Below are 18,780 nucleotides of genomic sequence, written 5' to 3'. Positions count from 1 at the left end.
TCGTCATAACTGGGACCTAATTTATTTCCACAACAATGGGCCATTGTCTGTGGTTGAAGTGTCTGTAATCAATTATGTTTTTAAAGTCTTATCACATTGGTGGGGGCTTTGTGGTACCGCCCTTCAAGATATATTATGTATGCATGCATAAAAATGTTGTGAGTCCGCTGTAACTTCACACTTGCGAGAAGCTGCAGCTATGTTCTGTAAACTCGCTTGTGTCCGGAATATTCTGTAAAATAAAACCTTCGAAGGAACTGTTCACCGATCTCCAGCCTGCATTCGGATAACCAACATTCTCACTACCTGAAAGAAAACAAACACGCGGAAGAAAAAAATTGATTTCTTCAACAGTGTGTAGCACTAATGATGCTAAGAGAAGGATCTGTATTTATACAGTAATGACCCAAAGACTTCAATCCAAATTGAACCACCCATTTCTCTGTTTTTCCCCACATCGAATGTGGCAAAGGTATTTATTGTGATCTAAATATATATATCAGTAGGTTACATTGTGAGATTATATGAGATCTCACCCCAAGGAGACATCACTGAACACTTGATGACATCAGTCCAAGTCAGACCAGTTTGTGATGCACAAATAGTTATGTTTATTTGAAGATTTTCCAAAAATGGACATGTATTATATTACACCATCTAAAATAACCTGTAATAGTCTCATGATGGGAAACGGTACTTTTTAATGAACTGATTCTAAAGATTCAGTTCACCTAAAAGAACTGTCATGCCCATCACTAGCCTGATACAACCAAGACGCCCTGCATGAAACTGGCTAACAGCATGAAGAACAATTCCCCATTTGCAAACACAAGCTGTAGGTTGCTATTTACATGTTTACTGTACATGAAAAGCACCTGGTTCTGCAGAGATGGTGACACAGAAATGCAGATGTCACTTATAAATAACAACATAAGTGGTTGATTAAAAAGATCACCCTCTACCAAATTGTAAAAATGACACCCAGTCTAAAAAAATATTATAAAAGCCTAAAAAGAAATGATACAAACAATGTACAAATTCACAAAAATTCCCGGTATTTATAAATTTATAGCAAGACACAAGGAATTAATGTCACCGTTGAAACATACATAACATACAGTATACAAAACACAAGACACAATTATTTTTCAAATTCCAAAATGTTAAAGAAAATACATTATTACAATGAATTGCTGTCCTATAACTTTTTTTTTTTTTAAAGAAGAGATTGTATACATTTAATTTTGTCCCAGTGTTGAGGTTTGAAAGTAAAGAAGTTTGCGAAGGAAGTTAAAGGACCCTGGCATTTGCTTGTAGATGCCTTTTGCAGAGTTCTGGGAGACTTCATTGTTAACCTACAAACAAAAAAACAAATAAATAAATGAATTAAAAAATAAATAAATAAATATATACTTTATGTGTGTGTGTGTGTGTAAATAATAATATAATGACTTAACATTTTTAACTAAACACAGTATGTGTTTACTTTTATATTGAGCAGAGCAGCTCACCATCACTAACATTCTGGCCAAATCATCAGTGGCAGCATTTTCCTCAAGGATGCGATCCAGCGTCTCGATGTACCAGGAGCCTGACTGAGTGTCCCTCCAAGATACGTAACCTGTGTGGTGTCAATCGGTCACAAAATCATGAGGATGGTGTGTGGCCTTTGAGTTACATGTCAACATTTCATGCCTGCTTCTTCATACATGCCTTTGAAGTGCACTACTGCCACCTGGTGGACCACAACAGCTACACACAATTCATTCAGAGATCATTCTGAACTCGGTTAATGGAGCATACCTGGAAAAGTAGAGTAGGACACAAGAATGTCACTCGGGGTGGGCAGTGAGGCGCCAGCGTCAGGTTCATCAGACGTGCTCAGTGAGTCGCTGCTGGAGGATGCGGGGATAGCGTCCGTCTGGTCGTCGGCTCCGCCACTGCACGGTTCCGCCTCGTCAGACGGCACCTCGAAGCCTCGGTCTCTTTCACCTTAATGACGGGAAAAAATTACGGATATTACTACAAACGGTATCAAAGGAGTTAACAATCACCATTAGTTACCTCCTCCACAGGCCTGGATGAAGAAAAGTTTTGGTTTCCCTTGCAGGGAGGGACAGTGTTTCCCGTTGAGGTAGGTTGTGATGTATTGCACTGGAACATACTGGCCGTCTACTCCATAAACAGCACCGGGGAAGCGGTTGTGACTCACCTGCAATAGGGGCACATTACGTGAGATTTAATGCACTCATTTGGGTGTGACAAGGGCACAACTGAAATGATTGGGCAGCAGCATAACTACTGTATTGACAGTAATATTTAAAAAAAAAAAAAAACATCACTAAATTATCATTTTTAAAATCCCCCAAAATGTTAGCGATTTAATGAATACATCAGACAAATCCCCAATTAATCGACTTAGAGTTGCAGATGAGATACTTAATGATCCACAATTTATTGCTTCTGCGTTTAATAAGCATTTTTAATCCGTTTGTTCAAATGTAATTACTAACACTCCATATTTAAATTCATTTTGTGGTCCGCTTGTTCATAGTTATTTTTATTTTCAAACTATAACTCCTACAGATGTTCTTCTAGCCATTGCCGAGCTGAAAGATAGTGCTGGTCCTGGGCTAGATGGAATTGAGTCAACGATTATTAAATTAGCTTCCCATATTATATGTTATCCATTATCAGACTTGTTTAATCTTTCACTGTGCACATATGAAATGCTTACTATTTTGAAATGTGCTAAACCTATTTCAATCTTATGTTCTTTTGTGAAAGTATTTGAAAAAATATCTTTAATCAACTTAATCACTATCTGAATACTAATAATATATTTTTTTCTCAATTTCAATTTGGATTCAGATCTAACCACTCCACAACCACTGCTCTCTTAAAGTTTTCTAATGATGTACTTTCAGCATCTGATCAGGGTTGATAAGTGGTATGCTATTAGTTTATCTAAATTTCTATATTGTGGTTTTATTGTCATTTACATTGTAGAAAACAGTGTTGTCATTTTTTGAAAGGATGTAAATCTGACATGTTAGTGCAACCTAGAGGTGTTTCTCAAGGATCTACCCTCGGTCCACTTCTTTTTTTCTATTTTTGATTTTTTGATCTTCCCTGTATTGTTTCAGACTGTTTTGTTCAATTATTTGCTGACGATACTATTATAGAGTATATACGTCAAAGTCTTCTTCATTAGAAATTCAAGAACCGTTACAGCATGACTTTTACATTTTTCAGACTTGGCTTTTTGAAAATAGACTGCTTCCTAACCAAACTAAAACATGTGTTATGCTCTTTGGTGGAAGAAAAAAAAGAAGAGTTCTGGTGCTAATGATTTGTTTTTTACATATAATGATGGTAGACCTCTTCAAAAAGTTGATAAATGTAAATATTTAGGAGTTTGGGTAGACTCAACACTAACTTTCAAATATCACATTGAACATATTTCAAACAAAGGAAATTTAGGTTTGGGTGTTTTTTTTTCGTTCGAGGCATTGTTTTACATTTAATGTTAGGAAAAAACTGATTGTTCAACTTGTTTTGCCCATTATTGATTATGCAGATATTGTTTATCAGATTGCATCAAAAAACTTTTACAGCCCCTTAATGTGCTTTATAATAAACTATGTAGGTTTATTTTAGGTTATTCTTTTTCTATTCATCATTGTTTAATGTACGATAATTTGGGGTGGCTTTCTTTAGATCATAGACGGCAATTTCATTGGTTTCAGTTTCTTTTTAAATGTATTCATTTTAACTTCCCTTATTGTATGAAACAATATTTTGTTCCAGTCAGCCAGCTATACATTACAAAGTTCAAACCAGTTTTTTTTCATAGTCCCCTCTGTCACTAAAGAAATAGGAAAGAAAGCCTTTAAGTCACTTGCCCCATCTAATTGGAATAGTTTACCTGTTAATATTCGTGTGTTGTCTTCGCTCCATATTTTTAAAAATATCTTAAAAACAGATTGTCAATGTTTTCAATAATGTATTGTCACGCTGTATTTTTTATTTTTACTTTATTATTATCAAACAATTAGAACTTTGCTCTGTTGAGATTAAGGTTGTCTCTTTTAAGTGTTATTGTATTCTATATGTTTGTCTTTTGTTTTTGTATTTTTTTTTTAATTTTTGGTACTGCCTTTAATGTCTGGTGTGTCATTTTGATTGCCTTGTTGTATTTTTTTTTGTGAGGGACCCCCTCGTAAAAGAGATGTTGCATCTCAAGGGGCACGATAAATTAAAAAAAAAAAATCAACATACCATCGTCATAACGTAAATAAAGTGCTGAATAACTGAAGAGGCTAGTGACACCTTGTTTGATGGGGTGAACGTTATTGTCAATTGGTCTTAAGGCATCTTACCTCTGTCCCATGAGACAGAATGATAACCACACAGCAGTCATATGGCGAATGGTCCTTCTTCGATAAATCGGACAGCTCGTGTTTGATCCGCTGTAACGTGGAGAGAACGGTTAGCATCACGTCCGCTACTTCAGCCTCACGCGAGAACAAAAAGTAATTCTTACTCGTTGTTTAAGGTTTGTCCTCACTTCCACGAGAAAGCCGAGTGCTTGGAATCGTCTCTCCAACCTGTCGCAGTCGATGTTGGACCCCGTGCGATTACTCAGCTCGCTCTGTGGCTCAAAATCCACGTTGTTGATAATGAGGCAGTGTCCGCACGGGCTGGCATCCATTTTGTATCTCTGGCAAGCAAAGGGAAATTATGTAAGCCATGACATCAATGTGTTAACGCTCAAAAAACTAAATATAAAAAAAGGAATTAGCAAATTTGAAGTTTGGTTCCTAATAGAGGAATTAAATATAAATAGAGAATATATATTTTAAAAAAATCAAAACAAAAACAATCACATTTCACGCAGTTACAGTGGTAGCTTGATTGACAAGTGTGTCCCAATGAGCGAGCAATTGCTTGGTTAATTTGTGTCTTTTTTTTTGCCAGCCGAATTCTCTACTTTGCATGGATATCTGCTCACGACAAAACAAAATGAGTCCTCATTATTACCATTACTACCATGGAAAGTTTCCATCCATCCATTTTCTTTACCGCTTGTCCTCACAAGGGTCGCGGGGGGTGCTGGAGCCTATCCCAGCTGGCTTCGGGCAGTAGGCGGGGTACACCCTGAACTGGTTGCCAGCCAATTGCAGGGCACACAGAGACAAACAAACAGTCACAACCACACCTATGGACAATTTGGAGTGTTCAATTAATCTGACATGCATGTCTTTGGAAAGTTTCCAATTGGAAAATTTCCAAATTCCCATGAAAATTTACCGGAACCTTTCCATAAAATTCAGATGAACTTTTCCACCCCATAATCTAATAAACAATACCCAAATTGTATTAAGCATTAATGGATTTTTGCTTGCATTTCAATACACACACTAATATTTTTAACAACGGACAGATGGACCAGATCATTTGTAGGTGTGGTGAACTTTTTTTTTTTTTTAATGTGATGCTACCTACAGTAGAGTGGAAAATAAGAAATGGTAGCTCCCTTACTCCATTGAACTACACAACAACTGCGGGTAAATGATGCTTACCTCAGGGCTGTCCCGCCGTGTCCTGCCTTGTATGCGGGTTCTGACCTGCGTCTGCGCTTGCAGGTTCTCTGAATCAGGTGCTGTGGCAGAAGCATCCGTTCATGTTCAATTAATAAGTTAATCACGCAAACTTCAGAGTCAACACACATACGGTAACTTACATGGAGTGGGAGTCTGTATTGGATGGATAGGGGCAGCTTTTATTTGATTCTGGAAATCCACTGCAGAGGTACAAGAGACAAGTTGAAGTTTTTAAACACATCCATTGACCATAAACATGATTATTCGTAATTACCGGTAAATGTACTGGAGTAATGTGCACTTACAAACTGGAAGAGTCCGGACAACAGGGAGAATGATGCGGTTGGACATTGACCCTTGAACCGCAGGTGCTCCACTTTGGAGGAGCTCCGCCAAACTGTGCTGCTCTGAATCTTTAAGACATTCCAGAAAGAGAGGGAAGGCCCGACTCCCACGGGTCGCCAGGTCCCGCGCCAGCTGCCTGGCTTGGTCCCGTCTAGTTCCTGAGCTCTGTTAGGGTATATTGATTAACTAATTTCTGAATGCATATGCATATAAAAGTATATATAAAACACGCATCCTTTTTTCTTTCATTCACACATTTTCTTAGATTGTTGTTTTTAAAGGTGAGCCACGCCTAGCCCAGCTGACATTGGGGAGAAGTGGGGCACACCTTGGACTAGTTGGCAGTCAATCACAGGGCACATATAAGCCATTAAAAAGTTAAGGGGGGAAATTCCATTTTTGTCATTTTACAGCAGAGTGATTTCACGTTTTATGGCTGCAATAACATCTAGGAAAGTTATTTATTAGTGATTTACTGTATATTGCCATGGTTATTTCTGGAAATTTGTTTCAAAATACATTTTGGTTTTGGTTTCCATTCCAAACCACAATCAAGAGCTTGCAATATTTAATGAACGATGTAAAACAAGACTCAAGTTCTCAGTGGCTTAAACAGACAATTACAACGTGAACGGCGACTTATATTCACACTTGTGAGTCATCAAGTAACTTACAAACGTGCATGTTTTGGAAAGTCTACGCCAGTGGTGTCCAAACTCGGTCCTCGGGGGCCGGTAGTCCCGCAGGTTTTGGAGGTTTCCCTGCTCCAACGCACCTGTTTCAATCAACAGGATTGTTATCAGGCTTAGTAGAGCTTGCTGATGAGCTTCAGCTGTGTTGGAGGAGAGAAATATCCAAAACCTGCGGGACTACCGGCCCCCGAGGACCGAGTTTGGACACCACTGGTCTACGCAAGCATGTCCAGGACATTCACAAGACAGTAAGACGCCGATCCAAAATTATTTTAAATGGAAGAATCACAACTGTTTATCACTAGTCTTTAAACTCCAATACCCAAATGTCATCCTACCTTTATTTTCTCGATCATGTCTGGAGTGAAGACCCCTTTCTGAAGGAGGCGGTCATACATACTTGATGGTTCCAAACTCGTGACAATATTTATCCTGTAGCGCTGAAGAATCTTCTTGTGTCCTTCCTCCATTCTCCATTAAAAATTCCAGAATGTCACAAACGCTGTTATAAAACAAACAAAGAAGTAATTGTGGTTTTGGTGGGGTTTGACACCTGGTTGTGTTGACGAGAGCATCTACTTCCTGGTCTGGTTTCTAGATTGTTTTTTGAATGACGTCACCATCTGGTTGGCACCGCCCTTTTTATTCTTCTACGACGTATTTCCAGGCAGACTTCGTACGGCTTGGTACGTCTTCTGCCTTTAATCGGCGAGTTGCTGTCATTGTTTTAAGTATTTTCCCTTTTAATCCTATTTATTAACGTTCTCTTTAACAAGTCTATCTCAGCAGCTTTCCACATCATGTCGGATTTCATGTCCAAATTCAAACCATCGGGTATGCAATGGTTTTCTCCTTAACCAGCTTTTGTCTCTGTCGTGCATTTAACGCTTCAAAACACAAACTCATTTTCAGTACATCTAGCTGACATGTGGATTTTCGCTAAAATATGTTAAAATTATAACCTAATATTGTAAAATACACGCTCTTTTAATTCATCTTGTTTATGGTCGATTACAAGCGTTACTTCCTTGTTTACATCACTCTTGTTTGTGATTGGCCAACTCGCAGCCTACATTTAAAAAAAGGTGCGTTTGATTTGTTTGACACCCACCGAACTGTAGTAAACCACAGTTCGGCAAGCAACACATTGCGGTTACAGTAAAGGTCGGGGCGCGACGACGTATAAACCAATCAAAAATACATAAACGCGGATGGGTTTCTATGAAATACTCAACCTCCAAACAGTACTTTGGATTTATTGCATGTTCGTAGATATATCCGTGCCCTGGAGGAGCGAGGAATTGCTGCCGAACACACCTTGTGATTGTCGTCGTCCAGCATCCACCAAGACCCCGACGACCATCAACACCTGCCGTAAAAATGTGGCGTAGTGCTGGTTGACTGCAGCTGCTTAAGGTGCCCGAGTTGGTATTTGCATTAGAAATATATATATTTTTTTGTAGCAACGCGATTAAAATACTCTCAGTATCAAATTATATGATGTACACTATTTTTTACATCCGGTAGTAAACCGATAAGAATGTAGCATGGTGACATAGTGGCACCGCATACGGTGACATATTGTTTCTATTTTTGCTGTCTTGCCTCCTTCCATTCTGATCACGGCCAATGGTTCTATTTGCGTGAGATCAGTAATTAATTTTTTAAGATTTGAAAATCTGAATAATCTGCGAACCCTACTATATATGTCAAACGCCTGTTTGGCCTCTTGAATGCAAATGCATGGACAATTATTTAATACGACCAAGCAATTATTGGGGTTCCCAACCCACATCTGTTGTATATACAACAAATTACTAGGTAAGAGGTAGGAAGTGTAATAATTTACTTTTCAACTTAACTTTCAACAAACTGTGACTGTTGAACTCATCCGTATCGTTCATTTCGTAAAAACAAGACGAACTTTTGATTTTCACCTTTGAAGCTGTTGATGTTGCATTTTAAATGCCACAGAATGTGTTCCAATGTGCTCAAAAGATAAACAGGTATTTGCATTTTGTTACTTTAATTGTACCGATGTGAACCAAACTGTGACCTCATAAATAAGGCACATACAAAACCGTGATTTTTGGTATACTACACCCTAGCAATAAAACATTTACAACTGTTAAAACCAGCCCTCTGAGATGGAACAGTTGATGGTGACAGATTCTCTTATGTTGTTAAGGTAACAGTGATGGCAGAAATAAAGATGTCACTGCCATTGGCTGTCATGGTGGTCATCTATGTGCTGGAGCTAGGAGCGACCCACGCTGGACCGGAGCTGGACCCATACCAAACCTTGGGTGTCACTAGAAGCGCAAGTCAGGCTGAGATTAAGAACGTTTACAAGCGACTTGCTCGAGAATGGTTAGTATCTTTAAAACAAAAGCGGCTTAGGCTTGCTAACAGCTATGTAATAAATATGTTCTTTTGAAGGCATCCTGACAAAAATAAAAATCCGGGATCTGAAGACATGTTTATCAAGATTACCAAATCGTACGAGGTAAGTAAAGTTAATTGTCAGACAGGTCTTCCGATTGTCACAGAAACAAATACCTATGTTTTCCCCACTATCTAGATTCTATCCAGTAAGGACAAACGTGCCAACTATGACCGCTACGGACAGACAGATGACACCCAGCCGTATGGCAGGGGCCGCTATAGTGGTTACCGTCATGATAACTTCAACTTCGAAGAGTCCTTCTTTAACTTCCCATTCAACAGCAAAAACCAACGGGACTTTTCCGACAGCAAGTACTCGCTGCACTTTAACCAATATGTCAACGACGTGGTGCCTGACAGCTTCAGGAGACCGTACCTGATCAAGATCACCTCTGACTGGTGCTTCAACTGCATCCACATCGAGCCTGTGTGGAAAGAGGTGGTACAAGAAATGGAGACGCTAGGTTCGGAATCAACAAATTTTTTACGGGGTTTCTGCGGGCCATTAAAGCATTAAATGTTGTTAAATAGGTTTTGCTCAAAATAAGGCCTTACATATTAAAATATATTAAAAAGTATTAAATATGATGTCAAGAGGCATTAAACGTAAAACATAAAGCTTTATTTTACATAAAATGTGCAAAGGTGTCGCTATAACACAATTTACTAGAAATAATAAACGTGATAAATATCTATGTATTTGTAGAGACTGATGACGAGTTGTAATTTACAGTGTTCATAATGGCCTGAAGTCCATAAGTTGCTTCATGTTCTGAATACCAGTTGCTCTGAATTTGAAAAGCAAAATGTACTATTCCTGTCCCCAATGTCCAATATGAAACACTAATGGGACCTAGTGGCAGAAAATTACCTCAACACAAATCTGACTCAGTGTTTCACACTCCTTTTAACTGTTAAGTGTATTTTTTAAACCTTCAAATAACTTTATGAATTACTTACTTTAAATGGCGAAAGTCACAGGGCGTACTTTTCCTCATCACAGGTGTCGGAGTCGGTGTGGTCGATGTTGGCTACGAGAGACGGTTAGCCAATCACCTCGGCGCCCATCGCACGCCATCTATACTCGGAGTCATTAATGGCAAAGTGACGTTCTTCCATTACGCTGTGGCAAAGGAGCACCTGAGGCAGTTTGTGGAAGACCTTCTTCCTCAAAGACTCGTGGAGTGGGTACGTAGCTCAATTTTGACTACTCATGGATAACAAAGTAAATGCGGATGGCAGCGTTCATATCAAATCATAAATGTATCTTTTTAGGTCAGCGACAAGAACAACAGGCAGTTCTTGAACAGTTGGCATGAAGTTAACAAGCCACACGTGCTCCTGTTTGACCAAGTGCCGGTCGTTCCCTTACTTTATAAAGTGAGCCTGGGACTGACGTCACAATTGCTTGCACAGCTCAAATGTGTTTATTGGTTTTAATCTCTCGCTTTTCGTAGTTGGCAGCTTTTGCGTACAAGGACTACATGCAGTTTGGCTATGTGGACCAGGGCCTATCGGAGACAGTCAATCTGCAGAGACAGTTTAATATCAACACCTACGCCCCGACCATGCTGGTTTTCAAAGAGAACACAGAGAACCCCGCTGACATCATACAGGTGAGTCACTAAGAAAGAAAGGAGGCGAGACTTTTTTTTGTAACCAAGCAAGGATACAATATGGCTGTCATTGTTCTTTGCAGACTAAAGGAATGAAAAAGCAGATTATTGACGAGTTCATGTCAAACAACAAATTTCTGCTGGCACCCAGGCTGGTGAATCAGAAGCTCTTTGATGAGCTCTGTCCCGTCAAGCAGTTCCACAGACGAAGGAAGTAAGAGAGTGTGCGTTTGTCTGCACCTTCAAATCCCTCAAACGATGTGTTCATACTGCATTTTTTTCCTCCCGTCAGGTACTGCGTGCTGCTGATTACACGCGACGACGAGAGCTTTTCTTCAGGGAACCAAGCCTTTCTGTCTTTTGCCTCGGGCAACACGAAGGAAGTTGTGAGATTTGCTTACGTTTACCAACAGCTACAGCAGCCGCTTTGTAACATCCTGATGAGCAGTAAGGACAGCACACAGACACCGCCACCGCAGGTGTGTCAGTCTACTCCGTCCATCCATTCATCCAGAAAGTCCACCAAATTACCCACCTACCAATTTTGGTCTCTAAACCGACACAGCTAACGAACCCAATTAGCCACCTCCTCAATCAACCATCTATTCCACGTACACAAACCACCCACCCACCCATTCGTCTCTTCAGCTAGTCCATCAAATCGCCCACCCGCCGATCTGTACATTCATCCAGATAACCAACCCTGCTTTCCACCCAACTGTTCCTTCCGCCTGAGTTAATTCAAAAATCTTTTAACGCCACTATTTTTTTTTTTTACGCATGATTAATGACCACCCCTTACTTGGAAAGCCTGTACTGGGGAAATTCCAGTCGTAATGCAGCAGACACGTCCACGTCAAAACTTAGCAGTGTTTATATATTTGTGGAGACTGGAGTCAAGCTGTATTTTACAATTTTAAAAATGTGTAGAATCTCGCAAGTTACTTCATGTTAAAGATTAGATAACTCTTAATATGAAAATAAATATGCACTGAGCTGTCACAAATGTCTTACAACTGCAATTATGCCATCTAGTGGCAGAAAAATGACCTCAAAACAAAACAATATCACCCTCGTTTGTTACGATTACACGTTATATAATGAGTACAGTTTTAATTTTTACTCAATTGTATTGATTATTATGAAATTACTTTAAAAGACGCAGCCATAGTTCCATTAGTTTAACATTTTTACTCTTTTATGTTTACAAGAGTATGAAAACTTGGGGGAAAATATTTTATTGTACATTTAGAACAGATATAACATTTGTGATTAATTGTGAGTTTAACTATTGAAGTCATGAAATTAATTACAATTAAAAAATGTTAATCACCTGACACCCTTTATTTATATATATATATATATATATATATATATATATATACATAATATGAAAATAGGTTTGCCACTTGTCAAATGAAAGCAGGATTGTACTAAAACAGGATCAAATTCTTATCAGCAAATGCTGAAGCCTGCAAGGTATTACTTTGAGATTGACTTTTGTATATGTACCTGTGCGTGCACCTTTTCTGCAGGTGGTGATCCTGGAGAGGCGCAATGCTGCCGGGAAGGCCTTTTTCAAGCCAGTAACGCCTTGGAATGGCAGTGAGGAAGACAAGCAGCTCCTTGTGGAGGAGTTGGAGCGACTCCAGAAGGACCCGTCCATTCTGATCCATGATGCCATGCTGCCTGAGCTCAACAATGAGTTTGCATCCGTATGCTATTTGACTGAAAAATAGTTTGGCTGCGCAAATAAGACAAGAATATGATATTTTTTGTGGTAATGAAATGAACTGAGCACTGACGAATGTTGTCTCTGTAGATGTTTGTTATCCAATGGATCTATGCGTCTTATGATTACCTCTCTGAAGTCATTGATGACATTCTGCACAACAACTGGTGAGTGGGAGTTTTTACAAACGTACAAAAATGACGCATTTCAGCGGTTGTAGAAACTAAACTATAAAGTGTGAAAATGACACATTTGGTAATTTAAGTATTTGGTGATTTGCAGGCGTGAGATGATGCCTTTGCTGTCCCTCATCTTTTCTGCCTTATTTATCCTGTTTGGAACGGTGGTCGTCCAAGCGTTCAGGTGAACTTTTTTTGTGCGCCAAAATCTGCTTTACCGCTGCACCTCCCTAAAGAATCACACCTTAACAGGTTAAACACTAGACTTTGTAATCTCATCCCGCTACACGTGTCATCTCACCAAGGCACAAATTACTTTTGATAGGAAAAAATAGGAAATTAAAATGCACCAGTTTTAGTATAACTTCTAGAGGCCCTGACCTATGGATCAAACTATCTGCTGCCCTATCAATATTCAAAAGAAAACTAAAGACTCAACTTCTGGAGAAATGCATTGTTGATTGATTTGTGGTACGGTGTTTGCTTTCTCTCCTCGCATGGAATCGAATTAAATCTTTCATTTATTCCAATCAATCTGAAATGAAACCTATATATCACATTGTTTGACCACACTACAAGCTATTTAGTATTTTATAGATATATCTATAGAATGACCACTAGTCATTATGACATACATTATTTGTTAGTTAATATACTGCACTTTGTCATGTAAATTAATTCTTGCTCAGGGTGGTGGCCTGGACCCCCGTTTAATAAGCTCATAGCTTCCTGGGGTGTCCCTTTTCACAATTCAAACAAAAATGCATATTCCGATGTGAGAAGACTTTGTTGAAAGCACGGATATGTAATTGTACTCACGGCCTGTGTGATTTTGTGAAATTGTGAAATAAACAAACAAACAAACCTTAAATCATGTTGACTCTTTTGTGTGTGTCTTCAGTGACTCAAGTGACGAAAACTCCCCAAAACCAAAAGCAAAAGATGGAAGTAAAACAGAAAATGGATCGCCAGATGGTCCGTCAAGGTAGTATTTATTATTATTGATTCATTTGGAGTTAATATTCCAGGCGAGTGCAAGATGACTACCGACCGATTACTGTCTTAGTCGGCCTCCCAAGAAGAACTTTGTGGAGGTGACGGAGTTGACAGACATCACCTACATAAGCAACCTGGTGAGGCTGAGACCAGGACACATGAACATTGTTCTGGTGCTCACGGATGCCTCCAAGAACCTTCTGCTTAGCAAGTTTGCCAAAGAGGTCTACTCTTTCACCGGGTATGTTGAAATGGTCCTTTTTCATCCGTGGAACTTGATTTGGTCCATTTATCGCGCATGTCTTCCTTTCGTTCTTTTATTCATTCCAGACATGTCAAGAACGACATAAACAAAACATAGGTATACGCACATACACATATGTTCTTTTCAACTCATATCTAACTGATAGTTATAGGGTGGTCATTTGTGCATGAATTAAATATTCCACGAAAAGTCAAGCTCACATAAGATCACACACTGAAATTAGACAACCAAGAAAATCTGTATGAATTTTGCTACATTGTGTCCATGACTTGTCAGTTAAGTGACAAGTGACAGCCTGACTAACAGTCTGCGACTACTTATAGCAGCTAGGGCTAGTGCGAGAAGCTAACGTAGCATCTTCATCTTCACTCGGTGTTTCTTGTCAGATGTTACTTACATGCATGAGTCACGGAAAATTCTAGTAAAAGTCTTTAGTTCACATATGTAAATGACAGTTTGAACTTTGGCTCATATTTTTCAGTAGGGCACACGGTAGTCTAAGCACTTGTTAATTTAATCCGCCATTTTTAAATTTAGTCTGAGGTTTAGTCCAGTTTCAATCACGCTTGTTAGTTTTTATCATAGTCAGTCAACCTCATCCCATTTTTATGTAGTCCATTTTTAGTCGACTATAAATCAAGCATTTTAGTCTTTCTCTTAACATAATTTTAACATTTTCTCTCATCTTTTTAATGAAAAACAACTTGACACACAACTACAGTATATCAACAAGTGGCAACTATGGCTCCATGCTACGAGCTAGTAAATTAATCAGCATTAGTTAGCGGTCGAATTAACATTATTATTGGAACGTTATAGACGTTGGATTAATGTTATGATATAACTATCTTCTTCTTCTTCTTCTTTTCCCTTCACGGGTGGCCATAGCGAATCAGTTGTCTCCATCTAAGCCTGTCCTCTGCATCCTCTGCTCTCACACCAACTACCTTCATGTCCTCTTTAACTACATCCATAAACCTCCTCTTTGGTCTTCCTCTAGACCTCCTACCTGGCGTTTGGAATCTATAATTTACTTCTTTTTTTAATTTTTTTTATAAACCTTTCACCTTGAATCCACCTCCTGTCTTTCCCATGTTTGTGCATGTTGCACTCGCTAGCTGCAGATTTGAAAGGGTGTGTGTCATATGACAGTGTCACACTGATTAACAGAGACAAGATTTTACAAAATCATAGTGCAATAAATTAAGTGAATTACATTTTCATCCCGTCTTCATTAGTCGACAAAAATTCATACTGATTTAGTCGTTATTGTTTGTTAATGAGGGTTTTACTCCAGTGAAAAATGTGTGTTGACAACATTATTTTTCTTAACACTATCTCCAAGAACCACACGAGTAGTCCGCAGGTCTGTTTTAAAAATAGCTGGGACATTATAATTTCCTCAGAATGTTGTAGAAGTGATCATTTGAAAATGTACACATTTGAAGAAATGTTTTGAAACAAAGTGTTGCTGATAAATGTTGGTTATTTTAGTTTCCTACCATGTTAAATCATTGCTGTTAAATAGTTTATGAAATGACTAACATGATTATCTTTTGCACACAGATTCATTTTATTATTTTTTTAATAATAATATAATTTAAGGTTCTTTTGAGGAAATATGTTCTTCCAGATGTGTTTATTATCAGCACCAAATAGTGTCAGAGCAAAATAGAGTAACTACAAACTCATAATATGGACTGAAATTAATAATATAGAATGTAAATCCAATAGTAGTTCCAAACAAAAAGATTAAAACAAAATGTATTGATTTAAAAATGTTAGTTCTAAAGCACATTCCACAGTGGGATAGTGAGATCAATGTTGTAGAAGCCGTGACATGTTCTTCTTCTCTGATGCACAGCTTTGAGGTGCTAGTGAGCGATACCTGCCATCTTGTGGTTAACGCTGGTATTACATCTTTTGATGGCTCACCACAAGTAAATATTCTTACAGTATTTTCAATAATTGAGGGCCACGCCGAGCTGCATGCGGATAATGACAAAAGTTCTGCTGGGATGTGTGTGTGTTTTTTTTTGTCCACTTGCAATAACTTTATTTATAGTCCGTACAAGTTTGTAAAAACTTTGACTAGTGTCTTTCTATCAACTGATCTCGAAATGTGATTCTTTGAAATGTTCTAGGAGCCTGACACTTCATTTCTCCTTCCTGAATACGGACAAGCACAGCGAGTGGATGCGCACGCTGCTGGCAAGCGCACAGGACGCCGCTCAGATCTACGCATGCGAGGACAACGAAGCCAACAGCAATCTGGACTACACCGGCTACGTGCTGGCACTCAATGGCCACAAAAAGTACTTCTGTCTGTTTAAGCCCGTCTACACCGGAGAAGACCCAGACGGTAAAACACCGGAGGACGAATCGGCCGCGTCGGTGAGGAGGTCGAGGGCGGCTTCGCGTGACGATCACCCTCCACGCAAATCGTCTCGCTGTCGCAGCACATCCACCCTCCAGATCCATCACAAGTTGGACCGCTTGGGGTTGTGGATGGAAAGGCTCATGGAGGGCACCTTGCCTCGCTACTACATCCCCGCCTGGCCAGGACTCCACAAGATCACCCCCAGTAAAAAGATGAGGGCGGCTTAGGAGGAGTTGAAGAGTTCACGTTGAAAAGGCTGCTTTCATGTTTTGTTTTACACTTTTATTGCATTACATCAGGGGTGTCCAAACTTTTTCTTCAAAGAAAAATCAAAAGTTGTAAGGGACACTTTAGCATTTATCTTTATTTATATATTTATTAACACACACAAAAAAAAAATCCATCAGTGCAGGTGAAGATAGGCAATATAATATATATTATTTGGTGTGTACACCCCCGTTCAAATGCCATGTTTTTGTGGCATAAAAAAAATGACATCAAGATAAATCATTTCAAAACCTGTACACTGATTTATGTTTGTTTTCTTTTCTTTTATGGATTAGAAGTGTGGCATTTGAACAGGGGTGTGAAGACTTTTGATATCCATTTGAGCCTGATGATGAAGCAAAAAAAGAGTTGTTGTCTTCATCTTTGTCTTATTCTTATATCTAATCAACTTTTCCAATTGAAATGCAATTAATCCATTCCACCCCATACATCCATCCATTTACCAACCCCCCCTAAAAAGTGCCTTTTTTATAAAGAAAGCAGCAATGCACAGTATTGCACTATATAAAGACATTATAAAATAGAAAGTAAAAAAAATGTGCCAAAATACCTGCTAAAAAAAAACAAATGCAAACCCACGTGAGCGCAAAGCTCAACCTTATTTGTGCTTTTTTTTTTTTTAAATGTATTTTTCTATTCTTTTTTTTTTTTATTCTTATTAAGACAAACCTGCGGTTGAAGCCCAATTTAATTTTATCTGTCCTATTCAATTTCTTTTACATAACCAGCCAATGACAGAGGTCTTTCTCAGAACGTACAGAAAAACAATAAATAAAAAATGAATTGGCCATGCAACAGCTTGTAACTTGGAGAAAGTCATCACTTGTGCCATTAGTAAGTCAAGTTGCCACACTCTATTTTGCAGAGTTCTAAAAAACGGACAAATGGCTCATCTGCCGTAGTTTGGACACCCCTGCATGTCAGGTGTGTTGTTTTATTCAGTCACATGCTGCTGCTGCTGTGGCATCCTTGTGAATCTTCCATCTTCGCCAGTCATCTTAAATAGTTATGCTGGCACATGTGAATATTAATGCATGTTTTGTCTTCTGTTCAAAGATTATTACTCTGGATACTGACTGACTCGTGAAATACTGCGTACTACTGTTGTGTTGTGACCTTTCTATTGGACCTCAGCGTAATTTTCCTTTGAGATAGAAACACTGGTTTTATTTTAGAGTGTAAATTGTGCAGGATTTAGCTGTGTTTGTCAAAGTAGCAACCATAACCCACAAGTAGCTTCATGTAGCCTAATGACATGTTTTTAGTTCCATTTTGCTTGCTTGTTTGATTTTTCTTTTTACTGGCACTCTGAGTAATCTGAAGATTTAACTAAGAAAAAAAATATCTTTGTTGTATGTTTACAAGTTTCAGTGTATGTACTGTATAGATTTCATTACTATTGCACGTTAGAGTCAACAATGTTTGCTTATGTAAGTTCACCATTGGAGTTATCCTTTTGTGGGAAGAAATAAAATTATTTATGTTTTTTTAATGGTGTGTTTTCAGCAGTCTTTTTCTCATTTCATGGGAAAAGTAATGTAACGATTTGTTGGCAATGCTACAGTAAATTCTAGGGGTGGGAATCTTTGAATGTCTCACGATTCGATTCCGACTTTTGGGTCAGCGATTCGATTCAGAATCGATTTTCAATTAAGAAAGATTTTTAATTCAAAATGATTTGATTGACAATGATTTTTGATTCAATCTATAGATGTACAAGGAATTGTAATGATCTGCTCCAGTCTGACTCGCTAATGCTAATTAGCGCGCTACTCGTGGCACTTTTATCACTCAAAAGAACGGCTCCACACTGCAAAAAAACAACTTTTATTGGAGTAACTTGATCATTTCCTTCTACTCTCTAATGTGGCTACAACTTAAGAGTGTATTAGACCACGTGGAACCACATTGCCCCTAAGTGGCCAAATGGGGTACAACATGAACAGCGCTCCAAATAAAGGCACACACAGACAAAGGCAAGACAGTATAAAATAATTTAAATAAAATCGATTTTGGGACATTTAAAATCGATTCTGAATCATACTAAATGAGAATCGCAATTCTTACGAGAAACAATTTTTTTGGACACACCCCTAGTAAATTCCTTCTTTTCTCTTTTTTTTTTTTTAAATATTTCTTTTAATGTAAAAATAATGATCTAGCTGTGAAATATGCATAGATACACTTGTTGAATATTCTATATAATTGTGTTTTAGGAGTAACATCCTTTGTTTGT

The 18,780-nt window shown here is 38.5% G+C and overlaps 2 protein-coding genes across 5 annotated transcripts; one reads left to right on the top strand and one right to left on the bottom strand.

Moving 5' to 3' along the window:
* Positions 1-584: 584 nt before the first annotated feature.
* On the bottom strand, positions 585-7,667 carry casp9 (caspase 9, apoptosis-related cysteine peptidase). Of its 2 annotated transcripts, none has more exons than XM_077544668.1 (10): positions 6,982-7,667; positions 5,912-6,116; positions 5,747-5,806; positions 5,586-5,680; positions 4,547-4,723; positions 4,383-4,472; positions 2,065-2,212; positions 1,804-1,992; positions 1,512-1,621; positions 585-1,355 (listed from the first exon to the last, which is right to left on the bottom strand). In XM_077544668.1, the coding sequence occupies exons 1-10, from the start codon at positions 7,111-7,113 to the stop codon at positions 1,239-1,241; spliced, it is 1,323 nt and encodes a 440-aa protein (XP_077400794.1). In that variant the 5' UTR covers positions 7,114-7,667; the 3' UTR covers positions 585-1,238. The 2 variants fall into 2 exon arrangements, with proteins under 2 accessions (XP_077400794.1, XP_077400800.1); XM_077544674.1 differs by having other exon boundaries at positions 5,586-5,665.
* On the top strand, positions 6,806-18,036 carry dnajc16 (DnaJ (Hsp40) homolog, subfamily C, member 16). Of its 3 annotated transcripts, XM_077544636.1 has the most exons (17): positions 7,300-7,329; positions 7,420-7,477; positions 7,916-8,059; positions 8,832-9,013; positions 9,083-9,149; positions 9,225-9,552; positions 10,092-10,276; positions 10,364-10,468; positions 10,546-10,704; positions 10,788-10,918; positions 10,997-11,183; positions 12,240-12,419; positions 12,527-12,603; positions 12,719-12,799; positions 13,517-13,600; positions 13,682-13,852; positions 16,021-18,036. In XM_077544636.1, exons 4-17 carry the CDS (start codon positions 8,841-8,843, stop codon positions 16,481-16,483), a joined length of 2,391 nt encoding a protein of 796 aa, XP_077400762.1. In that variant the 5' UTR covers positions 7,300-7,329; positions 7,420-7,477; positions 7,916-8,059; positions 8,832-8,840; the 3' UTR covers positions 16,484-18,036. The 3 variants fall into 3 exon arrangements, with proteins under 3 accessions (XP_077400770.1, XP_077400762.1, XP_077400780.1); XM_077544644.1 differs by lacking the exons at positions 7,300-7,329; positions 7,420-7,477 and adding an exon at positions 6,806-6,891; XM_077544654.1 differs by lacking the exon at positions 7,420-7,477 and having other exon boundaries at positions 7,305-7,329.
* The last annotated feature ends 744 nt before the right edge of the window (positions 18,037-18,780 follow it).

The sequence above is a fragment of the Vanacampus margaritifer genome, chromosome 1, assembly GCF_051991255.1.
Source record: "Vanacampus margaritifer isolate UIUO_Vmar chromosome 1, RoL_Vmar_1.0, whole genome shotgun sequence".
NCBI lineage: Eukaryota > Metazoa > Chordata > Actinopteri > Syngnathiformes > Syngnathidae > Vanacampus > Vanacampus margaritifer.
The sequence above is the reverse complement of the archived record's forward strand: the minus strand, read 5'-3'. Positions and strand labels throughout refer to the sequence as shown.